Source organism: Ranitomeya variabilis, chromosome 6, assembly GCF_051348905.1.
Source record: "Ranitomeya variabilis isolate aRanVar5 chromosome 6, aRanVar5.hap1, whole genome shotgun sequence".
Taxonomy (NCBI): domain Eukaryota; kingdom Metazoa; phylum Chordata; class Amphibia; order Anura; family Dendrobatidae; genus Ranitomeya; species Ranitomeya variabilis.
Window position 1 is genome coordinate 148193287 of NC_135237.1, and position 19943 is coordinate 148213229.

At 42.8% G+C, this 19943-nt stretch overlaps 1 protein-coding gene across 4 annotated transcripts in view; it reads right to left on the reverse strand.

Moving 5' to 3' along the window:
* Nucleotides 1-295: 295 nt before the first annotated feature.
* ZDHHC3 (zDHHC palmitoyltransferase 3) overlaps nucleotides 296-19943 on the reverse strand; it is a 121462-nt gene continuing 101814 nt past the window's right edge. For all 4 annotated transcript variants that reach the window (XM_077269103.1, XM_077269102.1, XM_077269104.1 and 1 more), the window contains exon 7: nucleotides 296-3846. In XM_077269103.1, coding sequence (XP_077125218.1) covers nucleotides 3592-3846 — 255 coding nt within the window. In that variant the 3' untranslated portion in view covers nucleotides 296-3591. The remainder of the gene's footprint in view (nucleotides 3847-19943) is intronic.

Below are 19943 nucleotides of genomic sequence, written 5' to 3' on the forward strand. Positions count from 1 at the left end.
ATGTGTGCAGGGCTCCTTTGCTTCTGTAGGACCAAGAATACTTGTCATAAAACTGAAGGAACCATGAATTCCTCTTGCTATCAGAAAATCCAGAAGGAAAATGTGCCTAAATAAAGAGTGAATTCTTGAAAACATTCCAACACAGGAGAATTAAAACAATTTTGCAAAGAAGGCTTGGCCAAATCCCTTCCACAATGACTTAAAAGACTCAACAGAAATTATCACAAATGTTTGATTGCAATGTTATTGCCAAAGAAGGCACAAACAGTTATTATGCCTAGGGGGCAATTATTTCCTATTTACATGTGTGATATAGATTTTGAATAAATCTATGTTTTCAATAAATTGAACGATAGATTTTGTGATTACTTGTCTTTTTATAATCAATTACAAATTAAAATCAGTTGGACAAAGTGAAACACCTAAATGTTACAGAAACTCTCCAACAAAAACTTGGCGGTTTTACATTCCTTGTGGTTTTTAGAGAATTTCTGTGCCAAAAAGTCATCAAAAAAAGTGTCAACACACCCTTAATCTTTAAAATATCAGATGTATATACTGTCACTAGTATTCATTATGTGCACATTCATGAATGCAGTTTTTGGTTAAGGGTTAACCGATTCTTTGGCACGATTTAGCTTTAGTCCCATGTACATAAGAAAAAGTTGTGAAAGCACATGATTTTGCAAACTAAAAAGATTCCCTTATAGTTTGATAAGAAAATTATTTTAGTAGTTCTCAGGTCTGGTTACACGGGGGGTATCATCTATAACAGGGGTCTCCAACTTGTGACTTGCTGGCAGTGATGAAACTACAAGTCACACTATGTCTGCCACAGTTGGAGACCACTCATCTATAGCATGGAGATGAGACAACCCCTTCAAGAAGATCGTACACATTTTCCATGCCCAAAGTAACATTGTCAACCAAGGCCAAATTGACATGTCCAAGTTTCAGCTGGACAACGCAGAAGGTATCCGTGTGCTGCCCATTCACATCACGGGCCCATTCATTGAAATGTATTAGATTGATCCATAAATCAGAAGATTGTGGCTGTGTCACGTAAATGAAAATTAGACATGTGAGCGAGCGGAATTACTACTTATTAGTTTGTTGCCTTTTAAGAAATAGTCTAACCTAAACAAAAAGAAGGGGGCTCTCACAGTTTATTCATGAGGATGGAATTGTGCCTCAAAAAATGTCTCAGTGGAAAAAATGAAACTTGTGGCTTATAGCCATTGATGTACTTCACGTTGTACTTTTTTGTCTACAGGTATTCCCATGTTATAGCGATATGGCAAATCATTGGGAACACATTGATCATTTGAATGAAAGGACTGCGGTTCCGTTGGCCAGTCACTAGCACAGCAGCGTTTGCCGCCATCCACGCTGCAGTGAAATGATTCACGTAATGGAGGCCGAGACTTGGTGGAAGTCTTGGCCATCAGTAGCCCATGAATCAGTGTTATATTCTAGAGAAATGCTATTCTTGCCACCATGGAAATACATCTATAACCCCTTAATGACCGGAGATATTTTCGTTTTTGCGTTTTCATTTTTGCTCCCCTTCTTCCCAGAGCCATAACTTTTTATTATTCCATCAATATGGCCATGTGAGGGCTTGTTTTTTGCTGCGCAAGTTGTACTTTTGAATGACATGATTGGTTTTAACACATCGAGTACTGTAAAACGGGAAAACATTTTTTTACTCTGTTCACTAAATGGTAAAACTGACCTGCCATTATGATTCTCCAGGATATTACGAGTTCATAGACAAACAAGTCTAGGTTCTTTTTTATTTAAGTGATGGAAAAAACAGCCAAACTTTGGTAAAAAAAAAAAAAAAAAATGACGCCATTTTCCGATACCCATAGCGTCTCCATTTTTTGTGATCTGGGGTTGGGTGAGGGATTATTTTTTGCGCACAGAGCTGAGGTTTTTATTGATACCATTTTGATATAGATACAATCTTTTGATTGACCGTTATTGCATTTTATTGCAATGACCAGCAATCACGCGATCACAAGACAGGGTCACCGATAGGCGGGATTTCCAGTGCACTTATCGGAAGTGCGAGTTAAATGCCACTGTCAGAGATTGACATCGGCATTTTACAGGTTAACAGCCACGGGTGGATCGCGATTCCACCCTTGGCTGTTAGAGGCGCATGTCAGCTGTTCAAAACAGCTGACATGTGCTGGGAAAGATGTGTGCTCAACGCCGCAGCCAACATCAAAATCTGGGATTCCGACGTGGGCGTACTATTAAGCCGGATGTTGGAAAGGGGTTAAGAATTGTCAGGGTATAAAAGTATTTATCAGGAAGATTTAACTGGCAAAACAAACATTTTCAACAACAATTCCAGTTTTCTAGACACATTCAGTAAACATTTTCTCTCTAAATATTAGAAATAACATTATTCATAAAACTGTAGTGATGGGTGACCACTGATACTGCATTGGCCACTAGGTGGCAACGTATGCCGAGAAATGAAGTGTTTAACTGCGGCTTTCTGGCTTTGAGAACAATGTTCCATAGGACTGCAAAAATGCTTAATAGAAAATGTGTGAAATGTGCAAGTAGAGTAAAAAAAAACCTAACTAAAAGATCCGCACTTCATCAGTGACAAAGAATTGACGCATCAAAATATATATTAGTGAAAAGTCTTTACGACGGTTACATGAGGAACATATAGAAATACTTTATAATTTTTAAAAGAAATGCATAAAAATAAAACAATCTGCAAATCTAAGTCAAAAAAAGTATATCAAGAAGAAGATTGATTAGGGTCTATGCGGAAGGACCCCCAGCGATCAGCAAGTAATCACCTACCCAAATATAATTTGCCATTTATGGAATAACCCTTCAACTTATGAAATACATATTAATCAGGAACCTGTGCTGGTTTCTGAAGCTTATGCTACTCCGATACCTAGAATAGAACTTACATAGGACTTCTCTTGGCTAATAATGGAAAATAATCTGCTCTAATTTCTCTGTTAGCTTTAATAATGGAGTATAAAAGTATTACTTTTATTATCTTCTTTTTTTCCCCCCATTAAAATGGTATTTTCATTTGTCAATGATTGTTAGATAATGCACATGATAATTTATCTATGGAGAACACTATTAGATGCAGATGACAGAATAAATATGTTTAACATGTATGAGAAGGAAAACAATAGAGGTATATTAGCACTGACCACGAAGGCCTTGCCAGTTAATTAGATGGAAAACCCAATGTCAAAGAGATGGATCCAATCCTAATTCACATCACGGTACAACAGAACCAAAACCAAGTCTCTGTGTAGACACCTTCAGGTGGACGAGTCATTTGATGGACGATACATACAACATTATATTTGGTATATAGAAAATAGAAAAATAGCGCGAGGTTTTGAGTTGGTGCAGTAAAATGTAGAGCAAAACATTTATCGGGGTTGTGAGACACGTAAGAAAAACTAATTAACACATCTCGACATATTAATATGTTGACTGAAATAGAAGAGCTGACATTCACTGTTGATACTCGATGGTTAGTTTAGTCAACTTATTTCCATCTTGGTTTCTTTTTAAAGATGTTTTTGGATTTTACGAATTAGTACACTGACCGATTCCACCTCTGATTTCAATGACCTCAACGTGTCCCTCCAACCTGCCTGTCACTATTTCACTGTCCTTTCCTCCTTGACCAGTTTCAATATCTGTTGGCACCTGATGATAGAGAGTTCCTGAGAAAGGACTGAACCATGCAGGAGAGAAACTGCCACCAAAAGCTTGTTTCATTCCATCCCAACTGCTAGTCTTCACCCAAGTTGGATTCTCCTTCTTCAGTCGTTCAATTCCCTGAAGAGGTAGAAAAAGGTGGACAATATCAAAATTAGCAAATGTACAATGAAAAAGAACAAAGAAATCTAAGTCATCTAAGTGTGGTTAAAGTCCTTTAGGACAGTGATAAGCGAGTGCATGGTGGTTTTCTCATGTAAGAGTCATGCTCTACTTACTTTATAATCCTTATTCTTGCTGTTGGAGCAAGAATAAAAAAAATCCATGGTGTTATGAAATGGATAATGTAATGCAGAACTTACCAAAAGATTATTATCTGCTCAATGTATTAGTTTGATTAAAGGTATTTATGTAATTGTCTTTATGTAATTTTGCATGTACATGAGTTTAGTTGAATGCAGACATTGCAGGGCGTTGCAGCTAAGGAAAGTGTTACAGAGATTTAGATTGGTTTGTTTTTAAGTGTGATTTGCCTTAAGGCTACTTTCACACTTGCGCCGTTTGGCCTCCGTCGCAATGTGTCGTTTTGGGAAAAAAACGCATCCAGCAAATGTGCCTACAGAATGAGTTTTTTTCTCATAGACTTGTATTGCCGACGGATCACGATGCATGGCCATACGTCGCGTCCGTCGTGCACTGGATCCTTCGTGTTTTGGCGGACCGTCGTCACGTCGCATCCTGCATTTCCTATCGCGCATGCGTGGCCGTAACTCGGCCCCCTCCTCCCCGGGACTTTAGAATGGGCAGCGGATGCATTGAAAAACTGCATCCGCTGCCCACGTTGTTCAGAATTTTTACAACGTCAGTCAGTACGTCGCGCCGACGCTTAGGGCGTACTGACACAAGTGTGAAAGAAGCCTAAGGCCGGTGTCACACTTGCGAGTGCAATGCGAGAAACTCGTGCGAGTCGCTCGCCTCAATACTCTGCACTCGTCCCGGCACTCGGGACCGGAGTATGAGGCTGCATGTATTTCTATGCAGCTGAACGCTTCGGTCTGAACCGCCAGCGGCCTTGCTGGGTATCGACGTGAGAGACTCGCGCAAGTTTATCGCAAGTGTGACACCGGCCTAACTGTGCGACTTGTGATTCAGTGACTTTGGATTCTGGGAGTTTAGAAGGGAGTAACTTGTGCTGAATCACTGATTTTATTTCCTTATTCATATTTCTTTGTTTGTATAATCCCTATTAGGGATATGTGCTTCATTATTGACAGTGCCATCCAGTGTACGTCTTTTCACATGTACCCAATTCTTGAACCGTCGCTTGAGGGTGCATACTGCTGTGCGAAATGTGTGCATGCTGTACATTTGGAAGCTCTGGTAATGGATCTAAATGAACAGCTGGCAAAACTGAGATCCATTGACAATACAGAAAGGAGTTTGCTGCTCTCTGAGCTGGTGCTTGCTGGGGTAGATATGAGGGAGCAACGTGGTATGGAGCTTCAGGACAGTGAGGCAGGTAGTTGGGTGACAGACAGGAGGTGGGGTTGAGGGGAGAATGTGAGGGAGGCTAGTCCTGATCTCGAACACCCAAACAAGTTTGCTAAGGTGGCAGATGAGGGGGTATCAGTACAGATGAGGGGGTGTTAGTATGACTTGGCTGTGAAAATCAGAGAGAAGTAATTATTATGGGGTACTTCAACTACCCTGATATAAACTGGGGAGCAATAACCTGCAGAACCAGCAAATGAAATAAGTGTTTGACAACTATGAAAGACAATTTCACAACTGCTGAAGGACCAAACCAGAGGGAGGCACTTCTAGAGCTAATTTTAAGCCATATGTTAGACCGAATATCAAATGTACAGGTTGGGGATCACTTGGGCAATAGTGATTACAAAATAATTAGTTTTCAACTATTCTTTAACCCCTTCATGACCCAGCCTATTTTGGCCTTAATGACCTTGCCGTTTTTTGCAATTCTGACAAGTGTCCCTTTATGAGGTAATAACTCAGGAACGCTTCAACGGATCCTAGCGATTCGGAGAATGTTTTTTCGTGACATATTGGGCTTCATGTTAGTGGTAAATTTAGGTCCATAATTTCTGAGTTTATTTGTGAAAAAAACAGAAATTTGGCAAAAATTTTGAAAATTTCGCAATTTTCACATTTTGAATTTTTATTCTGTTAAACCAGAGAGTTATGTGACACAAAATAGTTAATAAATAACATTTCCCACATGTCTACTTTACATCAGCACAATTTTGGAAACACATTTTTTTTTTGCTAGGAAGTTATAAGGGTTAAAATTTGACCAGTGATTTCTCATTTTTACAACAAAATTTACAAAACCATTTTTTTAGGGACCACCTCACATTTGAAGTCAGTTTGAGGGTTCTATATGGCTGAAAATACCCAAAAGTGACACCATTCTAAAAACTGCACCCCTCAAGGTGCTCAAAACCACATTCAAGAAGTTTATTAACCCTTCAGGTGTTTCACAGCAGCAGAAGCAACATGGAAGTAAAAAATGAACATTTAACTTTTTAGTCACAAAAATGATTTTTTAGCGAAATTTTTTTTATTTTCCCAAGGGTAAAAGGAGAAACTGGACCACGAACGTTGTTGTCCAATTTGTCCTGAGTACGCTGATACCTCATATGTGGGGGTAAACCACTGTTTGGGCGCACGACAGGGCTCGGAAGGGAAGGAGCGCCATTTGACTTTTTCAATGAAAAATTATCTCCATCGCTAGCAGACACCATGTCACGTTTGGAGAGCCCCTGTGTGCCTAAACATTGGAGCTCCCCCACAAGTGACCCCATTTTGGAAACTAGACCCCCCAAGGAACTTATCTAGAAGCATAGTGAGCACTTTAAACTCTCAGGTGCTTTACAAATTGATCCGTAAAAATGAAAAAGTACTTTTTTTTTCACACAAAATTTCTTTTAGCCTCAATTTTTTCATTTTCACATGGGCAACAGGATAAAATGTATCCTAAAATTTGTTGGGCAATTTCTCCTGAGTACGCCGATACCTCATATGTGGGGGTAAACCACTGTTTGGGTGCACAGCAAGGCTCGGAAGGGGAGGCGTGCCATTTGACTTTTTGAATGGAAAATTAGCTCCAATCGTTAGCGGACACCATGTCGCGTTTGGAGAGCCCCTGTGTGCCTAAACATTGGAGCTTCCCTACAAGTGACCCCATTTTGGAAACTAGACCCCCCCAAGGAACTTATCTAGATGCATAGTGAGCACTTATAACCCCCAGGTGCTTCACAGAAGTTTATAACGCAGAGCCGTCAAAATAAAAAATAATTTTTCTTTCCTCAAAAATGATTTTTAGCCCAGAATTTTTTATTTTCCCAAGGGTAATAGGAGAAATTGGACCCCAAATGTTGTTGTCCAGTTTGTCCTGAGTACGATGATACCCCATATGTGGGGGTAAACCACTGTTTGGGTGCACCGCAGGGCTCGGAAGGGAAGGCATGCCATTTGGCTTTTTGAATGGAAAATTAGCTCCAATCATTAGCGGACACCATGTCGCGTTTGGAGAGCCCCTGTGTGCCTAAACATTGAAGCTCCCGCACAAGTGACCCCATTTTGGAAACTAGACCTCCCAAGGAACTAATCTAGATGTGTGGTGAGCACTTTGAACCCCCAAGTGCTTCACAGAAGTTTATAACGCAGAGCCATGAAAATAAAAAATAATTTTTCTTTTCTCAAAAATGATTTTTTATTTTCCCAAGGGTAACAGGAGAAATTGGACCCCAATAGTTGTTGTCCAGTTTCTCGTGAGTACGCTGATACCCCATATGTGGGGGTAAACCACTGTTTTGGCACACGTCGGGGTTTGGAAGGGAAGTAGTGACGTTTTGAAATGCAGACTTTGATGGAATGTTCTGCGGGCGTCAGGTTGCGTTTGCAGAGCCCCTGATGTGCCTAAACAGTAGGAACTCCCCACAAGTGAACCCATTTTGGAAACTAGACCCCCAAGGGAACTTATCTAGATGTGCGGTGAGCACTTTGAACCCCCAAGTGCTTCACAAAAGTTTATAACGCAGAGCCGTGAAAATAATAAATGTGTTTCCTTTCCTCAAAAATATTTTTTTAGCCCAGAATTTTTTATTTTTGCAAGGGTAACAGGAGAAATTTGACCCCAAAAGTTGTTGTCCAGTTTCTCCTGAGTACGCTGATACCCGATATGTGGGGGTAAACCACTGTTTGGGCACATGCCGGGGCTCGGAAGGGAAGTAGTGACGTTTTGGAATGCAGACTTTGATGGAATGGTCTGCGGGCATCATGTTACGTTTGCAGAGCCCCTGATATGCCTAAACAGTAGAAACCCCCCACAAATGACCCCATTTTGGAAACTAGACCCCCCAAGGAACTTATCTAGATGTGTGGTGAGCACGTTCAACCCCCAAGAGCTTCACAGAAGTTTACAACGCAGAGCCGTGAAAATAAAAAATCATTTTTCCTTCCTCAAAAAAGATGTTTTAGCAAGCAATTTTTTATTTTCACAAGGGTAACAGGAGAAATTGGACCCCAATATTTGTTGCCCAGTTTGTTGTGAGTACGCTGATACCCCATATGTGGGGGTAAACCACTGTTTTGGCACACGTCAGGGCTCGGAAGGGAAGTAGTGACATTTGAAATGCAGACTTTGAAGGAATGGTCTGCGGGCGTCACATTGCATTTGCAGAGCCCCTGATGTGCCTAAACAGTAGAAACACCCCACAAGTGACCCCATTTTGGAAACTAGACCCCCCAAGGAACTTATCTAGATGTGTGATGAGCACGTTCAACCCCCAAGTGCTTCACAGAAGTTTACAACGCAGAGCCGTGAAAATAAAAAATCATTTTTCTTTCCTCAAAAAAGATGTTTTAGCAAGCAATTTTTTATTTTCACAAGGGTAACAGGAGAAATTGGGCCCCAATATTTGTTGCCCAGTTTGTTGCGAGTGTGCTGGTACCCCATATGTGGGGGTAAACCACTGTTTGGGCGCACGTCAGGGCTCGGAAGGGAAGTAGTGACATTTGAAATGCAGACTTTGATGGAATGGTCTGCGGGCATCACGTTGCATTTGCAGAGCCCCTGATGTGCCTAAACAGTAGAAACACCCCACAAGTGACCCCATTTTGGAAACTAGACCCCCGAAGGAACTTATCTAGATGTGTGGTGAGCACTTTCAACCCCCAAGTGCTTCACAGAAGTTAATAACGCAGAGCCGTGAAAATAAAAAATAATTGTTCTTTCCTCAAAAATTATGTTTTAGCAAGTAATTTTTTATTTTTGCAAGGGTAACAGGAGAAATTGGACCCCAACAGTTGTTGCCCAGTTTGTCCTGAGTACGCTGGTACCCCAAATGTGGGGGTACACCACTGTTTGGGCGCACGTCGGGGCTTGGAAGGGAGCACCATTTGACTTTTTGAATGCAAGATTGGCTGGAATCAATGGTGGCGCCATGTTGCGTTTGGAGACCCCTGATGTGCCTAAACAGTGGAAACCCCTCAATTCTAACTTCAACACTAACCCCAACACACCCCTAATCCTAATCCCAACTGTAGCCATAACCCTAATCACAACCCTAACCCCAACACACCCGTAACCCTAATTCCAACCCTAACCCTAATCCCAACCCTAACCCTAATCCCAACCCTAACCACAACTGTAACCCCAACACACCCCTAACCCTATCCGTAACCCTAACCACAAGCCTAATCTTAACCCTATTTCCAACCCTAGCCCTAATTTCAACCCTAACTCTAATTCCAACCCTAACCCTAAGGCTATGTGCCCACGTTGCGGATTCGTGTGAGATTTTTCCGCACGATTTTTGAAAAATCTGCAGGTAAAAGGCACTGCGTTTTACCTGCGGATTTACAGCAGCTTTCCAGTGTTTTTTTGTGCGGATTTCACCTGCGGATTCCTATTGAGGAACAGGTGTAAAACGCTGCGGAATCCTCACAAAGAATTGACATGCTGCGGAAAATACAACACAGCGTTTCTGCACGGAATTTTCCGCACCATGGGCACAGCGGATTTGGTTTTCCATAGGTGTACATGGTACTGTAAACCTGATGGAAAACTGCTTCGAATTCGCAGCGGCCAATCCGCTGTGGATCCGCGGCCAATCCGCGGCCAAATCCGCACTGTGTGCACATGCCATAACCCTAACCCTACCCCTAGTTCTAACCCTAGTTCTAACCCTAACCCTAGTGGAAAAAGAAAAAAAAAATATTTTCTTTATTTTATTATTGTCCCTACCTATGGGGGTGATAAAGGGGGGGTTTATTTATTATTTTTTTTATTTTGATCGCTGTGATAGAACCTACCACAGCGATCAAAATGCACTTTGTAATGAATCTGCCAGCCGGCAGATTCGGCGGGCGCACTGTTGTGGATTCTGTTTGTGGGCTCCCTCTGGTGGTTACTGCTGGTACTGGGTGACTTTGGTGGGTTGCGGCCTTTGGTTTCCACCTGTCCATCAGAGGCTGGGTGTTTCCTATTTTACCTGGCCTTTCTGTCATTCCCTTGCCGGCTATCAATGTATTCAGATGTGCTCTGTTTGGTTCCTGCCTACCTGCTCCCAGATCTTTCAGGATAAGCTAAGTGCTGATTTTCAGTTGTTGGTTTTTTTGTCCAGCTTGCTTATTATGTCTCTATGCTAGCTGGTAGCTCTAGTGGACTGAGGTTCTCCCCATGTGCCATGAGTTGGCACATGGGTTCTTGTAATCTCAGGATGGTTTTTTGATTAGGGTTTTTTGCTGACCGCTCAGACCCCTTTTGTATCGTTCTGCTTTCTAGTTTACAGCGGGCCTCTATTTGCTGAACCTATATATATCATCTCTATGTGTGTGCCTTCCTCTCATTTCACCGTCAATACATGTGGGGGGCAACTATACCTTTTGGGGTTCATTCCTCTGGAGGCAAGTGAGGTCTTTATTTTCTCTGCAGTACTAGTTAGCTCTTAGGCTGGTGCGTGGCGTCTAGAACCAACGTAGGCACGCTCCCTGGCTATCTCTAGTTGCGTTTGTCAGGCGTAGGGCAGCGGTCAGCCCAGGTTCCATCACCCTAGAGCTCGTCCGATATTTTGTATTACTTTGCTTGTCCCTTGCTATCCCTAGCCATTGGGATTCATGACAGTATAGCCGGCCCACAAAGTGTTAATTGTTTGGGCTGAAGCAGGAGAAAAAGAAGTGTTTAAGGGAAATTTTTTTTTTTTTTTTTCCTTCAGAGTTTTGCTGCCTAGCCCTTAATTGCTGTCTAGCTGCTTCTTACCTCCTCTTAACCCTTGAATGGCTCTGATATTAGCTGTTTAACATGGATGTCCAGAGTTTGGCTTCCAGCCTGAGTAATCTCGCGGCAAAAGTTCAAAACATACAGGATTTTGTTGTTCACACTCCCATGTCTGAACCTAGAATTCCTATTCCAGAGTTCTTTTCTGGAGATAGATCTACCTTCCTGAATTTCAGGAACAATTGTAAATTGTTTCTTTCTTTAAAATCTCGCTCCTCTGGAGACCCTGCTCAACAGGTCAAGATTGTAATATCTTTCCTGCGAGGCGACCCTCAGAATTGGGCATTTGCATTGGCACCAGGGGATCCTGCATTGCTCAATGTGGATGCGTTTTTTCTGGCATTGGGATTGCTCTATGAGGAACCCAACATGGAGATTCAGGCTGAAAAGGCTTTATTAGCCCTCTCTCAGGGGTATGATGAAGCGGAAATATATTGTCAAAAATTTCGGAAATGGTCGGTGCTTACTCAGTGGAATGAGTGCGCCCTGGCTGCAAACTTCAGAAATGGTCTTTCCGAGGCCATTAAGGATATTATGGTGGGGTTCCCTACGCCTACAGGTCTGAATGAGTCGATGGCTATGGCCATTCAGATTGATCGGCGTTTACGGGAGCGCAAACCCGTGCACCAGTTGGCGGTGTCTTTTGAACAGGCACCTGAGACTATGCAATGTGATAGAATTCAGTCCAGAAGTGAACAGCAAAATTATAGGCGGAAAAATGGATTGTGTTTTTATTGTGGTGATTCAGCTCATGTTATATCAGCATGCTCTAAACGCACAAAAAAGGTTGATAAATCTTTTGCCATTGGTACTCTGCAGCCTAAGTTCATTTTGTCTGTGACTCTGATTTTTTCACTGTCTTCCATTTCCGTCGATGCCTATGTGGATTCGGGCGCTGCCCTGAGTCTTATGGATTGGTCATTTGCTAAACGCTGCGGTTTTAGTCTGGAACCTCTGGAAGTTCCTATTCCTCTGAAGGGAATTGACTCTACACCATTGGCTATGAATAAACCGCAGTATTGGACACAAGTGACCATGCGCATGACTCCCGTTCATCAGGAGGTGATTTGCTTCCTTGTACTGTATAATTTACATGATGTACTAGTGCTTGGTCTGCCATGGTTACAAACTCATAATCCTGTCCTGGACTGGAAAACAATGTCTGTGTTAAGCTGGGGATGTCAGGGGGTTCATGATTATGCACCTCCGATTTCAATCGCTTCATCTACTCCTTCTGAGATCCCTGCGTTTTTGTCTGACTATAGGGATGTTTTTGAGGAGCCTAAGCTCAATTCGCTCCCTCCGCATAGAGATTGTGACTGTGCTATTGAATTGATTCCTGGCAGTAAGTTCCCTAAGGGTCGTTTATTTAATCTGTCACTGCCAGAGCATACTGCTATGCAGAATTATATTAAGGAGTCCTTGGAAAAGGGACATATTCGTCCATCTTCGTCCCCTCTGGGAGCAGGTTTTTTTTTCGTGGCAAAAAAAGATGGTTCTCTGAGGCCTTGTATAGATTATCGCCTTCTGAATAAGATTACAGTCAAGTATCAGTATCCATTGCCATTATTGACTGATTTGTTTGCTCGCATTAAGGGGGCTAGGTGGTTCACTAAGATAGATCTTCGCGGTGCGTATAATCTGGTGCGGATAAAACAGGGTGATGAGTGGAAAACCGCCTTTAATACGCCTGAGGGCCATTTTGAGTATTTGGTAATGCCTTTTGGACTCTCCAATGCTCCGTCAGTCTTTCAGTCCTTTATGCACAATATTTTCCGTGAATATCTGGATAAGTTTATGATTGTGTATTTGGATGATATTTTGGTGTTTTCTGATGACTGGGAGTCTCATGTTCTACAGGTCAGGAAGGTGTTTCAGGTTCTGCGGGCCAATTCTCTGTTTGTGAAGGGCTCAAAGTGTCTCTTCGGAGTCCAGAAGATTTCTTTTTTGGGGTACATTTTTTCTCCTACTATTGAGATGGATCCCGTCAAGGTTCAGGCGATTTGTGACTGGACACAACCTACATCTGTTAAGAGCCTTCAGAAGTTCTTGGGGTTTGCTAATTTTTATCGTCGGTTCATTGCTAATTTTTCCAGTATTGTTAAACCTTTGACTGATTTGACTAAAAAGGGTGCTGATGTTGCTGATTGGTCTCCTGCGGCCGTGGAGGCCTTTCAGGAACTTAAGCGCCGGTTTTCTTCTGCTCCTGTGTTGTGTCAACCAGATGTTTCACTTCCTTTTCAGGTTGAGGTTGATGCTTCCGAGATTGGAGCGGGGGCGGTTTTGCCACAGAGAAGTTCTAATGGCTCGGTGATGAAGCCATGTGCATTCTTCTCTAGAAAATTCTCGCCCGCCGAGCGCAATTATGATGTGGGTAATCGGGAGCTTTTGGCCATGAAGTGGGCATTTGAGGAGTGGCGTCATTGGCTTGAGGGTGCTAAACATCGTGTGGTGGTCTTGACTGATCACAAGAATCTCATTTACCTTGAGTCTGCCAGGCGTTTGAATCCTAGACAGGCTCGTTGGTCGTTGTTTTTTTCTCGTTTCAATTTCGTGGTTTCATACCTGCCAGGTTCAAAGAATGTGAAGGCAGATGCTCTTTCCAGGAGTTTTGTGCCTGACTCTCCTGGAGACTCTGGGCCTACTGGTATCCTTAGGGATGGGGTAATATTGTCCGCCGTATCCCCAGACTTGCGACGTGCATTGCAGGAGTTTCAGGTGGATAAACCGGATCATTGTCCACCAGAAAGACTGTTCCGGATGATTGGACCAGTAGAGTCATCTCCGAGGTCCATTCTTCTGTGTTGGCTGGTCATCCTGGAATATTTGGTACTAGAGACTTGGTGGCCAGGTCTTTTTGGTGGCCTTCCTTGTCTAGGGATGTGCGTACCTTTGTGCAGTCTTGTGAAGTGTGTGCTCGAGCTAAGCCTTGCTGTTCTCGGGCCAGTGGGTTGTTGTTATCCTTGCCTATCCCGAAGAGGCCTTGGACGCACATTTCCATGGATTTTATTTCTGATCTCCCGGTTTCACAGAAAATGTCCGTTATCTGGGTTGTGTGTGACCGCTTTTCTAAGATGGTTCATTTGGTGCCCTTGCCTAAGTTGCCTTCCTCCTCTGAGTTGGTCCCTTTATTTTTTCAGAACGTGGTTCGTTTGCATGGGATTCCGGAGAATATCGTTTCTGACAGGGGATCCCAGTTTGTGTCTAGATTTTGGCGGACGTTTTGTGCCAAGATGGGCATTGATTTGTCTTTCTCGTCTGCATTCCATCCTCAGACGAATGGCCAGACGGAGCGAACTAATCAGACCTTGGAAACTTATTTGAGGTGTTTTGTTTCTGCTGATCAAGATGACTGGGTTGCTTTTTTGCCACTGGCCGAATTTGCTCTTAATAATCGGGCTAGTTCTGCCACGTTGGTCTCTCCTTTTTTTTGTAATTCGGGGTTTCATCCTCGTTTTTCCTCTGGTCAGGTGGAGTCTTCGGATTGTCCTGGAGTGGACGTGGTGGTGGACAGGCTGCATCAGATTTGGAACCAGGTGGTGGACAATTTGAAGTTATCTCAGGAGAAGACTCAGCAGTTTGCTAATCGCCGTCGCCGCGTGGGTCCCCGACTTCTTGTTGGGGATTTGGTGTGGTTGTCTTCTCGTTTTGTCCCTATGAAGGTCTCTTCTCCTAAGTTCAAGCCTCGGTTCATCGGTCCTTATAGGATCTCGGAGATTCTTAACCCTGTATCTTTTCGTTTGGATCTCCCAGCATCGTTTGCTATTCATAATGTGTTCCATCGGTCGTTGTTGCGGAGGTATGAGGTGCCCGTTGTTCCTTCGGTTGAGCCTCCTGCTCCGGTGCTGGTGGAGGGAGAATTGGAGTATGTTGTTGAGAAGATCTTGGATTCTCGTGTTTCCAGACGCAAACTCCAGTATTTGGTTAAGTGGAAGGGTTATGGTCAGGAGGATAATTCCTGGGTGGTCGCCTCCGATGTTCATGCGACTGATTTGGTCCGCGCCTTCCATAGAGCTCACCCTGATCGCCCTGGGGGTTCTCGTGAGGGTTCGGTGACCCCTCCTCAAGGGGGGGGTACTGTTGTGGATTCTGTTTGTGGGCTCCCTCTGGTGGTTACTGCTGGTACTGGGTGACTTTGGTGGGTTGCGGCCTTTGGTTTCCACCTGTCCATCAGAGGCTGGGTGTTTCCTATTTTACCTGGCCTTTCTGTCATTCCCTTGCCGGCTATCAATGTATTCAGATGTGCTCTGTTTGGTTCCTGCCTACCTGCTCCCAGATCTTTCAGGATAAGCTGAAATAAGTGCTGATTTTCAGTTGTTGGTTTTTTTGTCCAGCTTGCTTATTATGTCTCTATGCTAGCTGGTAGCTCTAGTGGACTGAGGTTCTCCCCATGTGCCATGAGTTGGCACATGGGTTCTTGTAATCTCAGGATGGTTTTTTGATTAGGGTTTTTTGCTGACCGCTCAGACCCCTTTTGTATCGTTCTGCTTTCTAGTTTACAGCGGGCCTCTATTTGCTGAACCTATATATATCATCTCTATGTGTGTGCCTTCCTCTCATTTCACCGTCAATACATGTGGGGGGCAACTATACCTTTTGGGGTTCATTCCTCTGGAGGCAAGTGAGGTCTTTATTTTCTCTGCAGTACTAGTTAGCTCTTAGGCTGGTGCGTGGCGTCTAGAACCAACGTAGGCACGCTCCCTGGCTATCTCTAGTTGCGTTTGTCAGGCGTAGGGCAGCGGTCAGCCCAGTTCCATCACCCTAGAGCTCGTCCGATATTTTGTATTACTTTGCTTGTCCCTTGCTATCCCTAGCCATTGGGATTCATGACAGTGCACTGCGCATGCGCCCGCCATTTTGGAAGATGGCGGCGCCCAGGGAGAAGACGGACCGACTTCGGGAGGCTCGGTAAGTATGAGGGGGTGGTGGGGGGGTGGATCGGAGCACAGGGGGGGGGGGATCGGAGGACGGGGGAGCAGACAGGAGCACGGGGGAGCGGACAGGGGGACGGAGGGGGGTACCGGACAGAACGGAGGACTGGGGAGATCGGGGGCGGTGGTGGGGGGGCAGAACATGATTCCCAGCCATGGCAGATGCTATTGCAGCATCGGCCATGGCTGGATTGCAATATATTGCTCTGATTGGCTGTTGCACTTTCAACAGCCAATCAGAGCGATCGTAGCCACGTGGGGGCAAAGCCACCCCCCCGGGCTGAAGTACAACTCCCCCTCTCCCTGCAGATCGGGTGAAATAGGAGTTAACCCTTTCACCCGATCTGCAGGGACGCGATCATTCCATGACGCCACATAGGCGTCATGGGTCGGATTGGCACTGACTTTCATGACGCCTACGTGGCGTCAAAGGTCGGGAAGGGGTTAACCTCTTTATCCCCCAAGGCCATTTTTTACAGTTCTGACCACTTTATGATGTAATAACTCTGGAACCCTTTAACTGATCCCACTGATTCTGAGAATGTTTTTTTCGTGACATATTGTACTTTATGATAGTGGTGAAATTTATTTGATATGACTTGCATTTATTTGTGAAAAAAAGGAAAATTTGCAGAAATTTGGAATTTTTAAACTTTGAATTCTTATGCCCTTAAATCAGGGAGATATGTAACACAAATTAGTAAATAAATAACATTTCCCACATATCTACTTTACATCAGCACAACTTTAATATTTTTTTTAAATAAATTATAAGGGTTAAAAGTTGACCAGTGATTTCTCATTTTTCCAAAAACATTTACAAAAGCATTTTTTTAGGGACCACATTACATTTGAAGTAATTTTAAGAGGTTTATGTGACAGAAAATACCGAAGAGACCTCATTCTAAAATATGCAAAAAGGTGCTCACAGCCACATTCAAGAAGTTTACTAACCCTTCAGGTGCTTCACAGGAATTTTTGAAATGTGGAGAAAAAAATGAACATTTGCCTTTTTTTCCCACAAAAATTTTTACTTTAGATCCAGTTTTATTTTTTCAAGGGTAGTAGAAAAAATGGACCTCAAAATTAGTTGTGAAATTTCTCCTGAGCATGCTGATACCTCCATATGTGGGGGAAAACCACTATTTGGGTGTATGGCAGAGCTCAGAAGGGAAGGAGTGCCATTTAAATTTTTGAAAGCAAAATTTACTGGGACAATTAGCGAACACCATGTCATGTTTGGAGAGCCCCTGATGTGCCTAAATAGTGACACCATTAGGGAAACTAGACCCCTCAGGGAACTTATCTAGGTGTATGGTGAGCACATTGAACCCACAGGTGCTTCAGAAAAGTTTATAAAATAGAGCTGTGAAAATAAAAAATAAAAAAATCACGTTTTCTCCACAAAAATGTTTTTTAGCTCCAAATTTAGCATTTTCAGAAGGGTAACAGGAGAAATAGCACCATACAATTTGTTGTGCAATTGCTCCTGAGTATGCAGAACCCCCAGGTGCTTTACATAAATTTAAAACGTTGAGCCATGAAAATAAAAAAAAAAAATCACATTTTCCCCACAAAAGTTTTCTAGCCCCAAATTTTGCATTTTCAGAAGGATAACAGGATAAATTGCACTGTTCAATTTATTGTGCAATTTCTCCTGACTATGCTGATACCCCATATGTGGGGGAAAACTACTTTTCAGGCACAGTAGAAAGCTCAAAATGGAAGAGGTACCATATTGGAGTTTAGATTTTGCTGAAATGGTTGAGGGTGCCATGTCACATTGGCAGAGTTCCTAAGGTGCCAGAAAAATAGTATCCCCCCATATGTGAATTCATTTTACAAACTACACCCCCAATTAATTAATTTAGGGGTGCAGTGATCATATTTACATCATGTGCCTCACAAAATTTTATACCATTTAGCAATGAAGAAAGAATAAATTACATTTTTATCACTAAAATGTTGTTTTAGCCCCAAGATTTTAATTTTTTAAGGGCTAATAGGAGACATTTTTACAACAAACTGAGGTCCATTTTTTCCTGAGGGCGCCAATACCCTACATGTAATGAGGAAACACTTTTCAGGCACAGTACAAAGCTCAGAAGGCAAGGAGCACCATAGTAGTAGTGCATATTTTACTGTTATGGTTTGCGTGTGCCATGATCCACTGGAGGAGCCCCTGAGGTGCCAGCACAACAAAATCCCCCATAAGTGACCAAGTTTAACAAACTACATCTCTCAACAAATTCATCTAGGGGTGCAGTGATCATATTGACACCACAGGTGTGTCACAGAATTTTATACCATTATGCAGTGAAGAAAAAATAAATATATTTTTACTACCAAAATTTACTTTCAACCCCATATTTTATATTTTCACACAAGTAGGTAAAAATAGCACCATAATTTGTCCCACAATTTCTACCAAATGTGACAATACAGTACTGCTTAACCATACGGAAAGACTCGGGAGGAACGGAGCACTATTTGCCTCCTGGAGAGCAGATTTTCCTAAAATAGTTTGCGGACTCCATATACAGAGCCCCTAAGTGCTAGAAGAGCAGAATCCCTACCTCAAGTGACCCCATTTTGGAAATTATATTTGGGAATTAATATACAGGTGTAGTGACGATTTTGACTTCATGGGAGTTTTCCAGAAACAAGCATAAGTGGATGTTGCTAAGTGAAAACTGCAAACTGCTGTTGTAGTGACCAGTACCTTATAGTGACCAGTACGTTGTAGTGCCTAGCTCATGCTTCTGGAGACATGCACCTGTAAATTAGGCGGGCTCTCATCTTTACAGAAATGCCATACGTGGATGCTATATGTGGTTTAGGCACACTGGAGCTCAGACGAGAGGGGGGCATTTAGTTTTGGGAGCACATAATTTGCTGAATGCCTTTTGCATGGTGATGAGTCATTTGGCTTTTTCAGAGCCTTTGTACTACAAGTTATGTGGAAGCCCCATTTATTTCCGTTAACAGATGATGGACCTGAGTGGGGACTTTTTGTGGATTGAGTTGAACCTTTTATTGGGAACATTTTACATAACATTTGGGACCATATTTATCCATCGCTCTATGCTGATCACTTCCATTGGAGTTTCCATCTAAATCTCTAAGTGACATGCTTCAGATGAAACCTCCGGGGGATACATTAACTATAATGAGGCAGCAGAGTCAGTCTGGACTATGTCAGTGGGGTCCTTCTTTTCAGAAGTGCACAAAACTGTGGCCGACTGCACTTTCATGCAATCCTAAATAGACAGACACCGCCGGATCATAGGCCAGACAGCATCCACAGTCTCTCCATCTGCCTCAATATAGGGAATATTCCGCTGGGGGTTCTATGTGAATCAAGTATTTCAGAGATTTACATGGAAACCCAGGTGTAAGCGCTCAGTGTAGAGCGCAGGATAAATGTGCACCGAGCCTTACTGTGATTTTTTGGAGGCAGAATGAACAAATTAACAGCCGGTTAAGAATTGGTTTTATTTATTTTTTACATCGCTCCTCCTGGTGAGTACCCAAAATGGACATTAATGCTTCAATGTTAAGCAAGAGATTTCATGCTACGTATCCATTTTCTACTATTAATAACTCTTCTGTGAGACCCTAAAAAGGAGTTCTGTTACGCACCTGTGTCAGCTAGGCAGTGGTCTTCTCTCTTCCCCTATGGCTATCATTTAATTTGCTCCATGTTGGGTTCTAATAGTTGCCCAACATACATCATTCTCATCATCTCCCTCTTAAAGCCCAGATGGACACACCCTTGTCTGTTGCTATACTATCATGAGACTTTTGCGATTTTCCATCTAGAACCTAGTGCTACCCAAGACCAGCTGTTTAACCTATCGTTTGTTGTAAGCACTATTTATTTATTATTATGCTTACTTATATAGAGCGCCATTAATTTCAACAGTGCTTTACAGACATTATCATCTATGATCTATCACTATGAACTGACATTCAGAAACTAA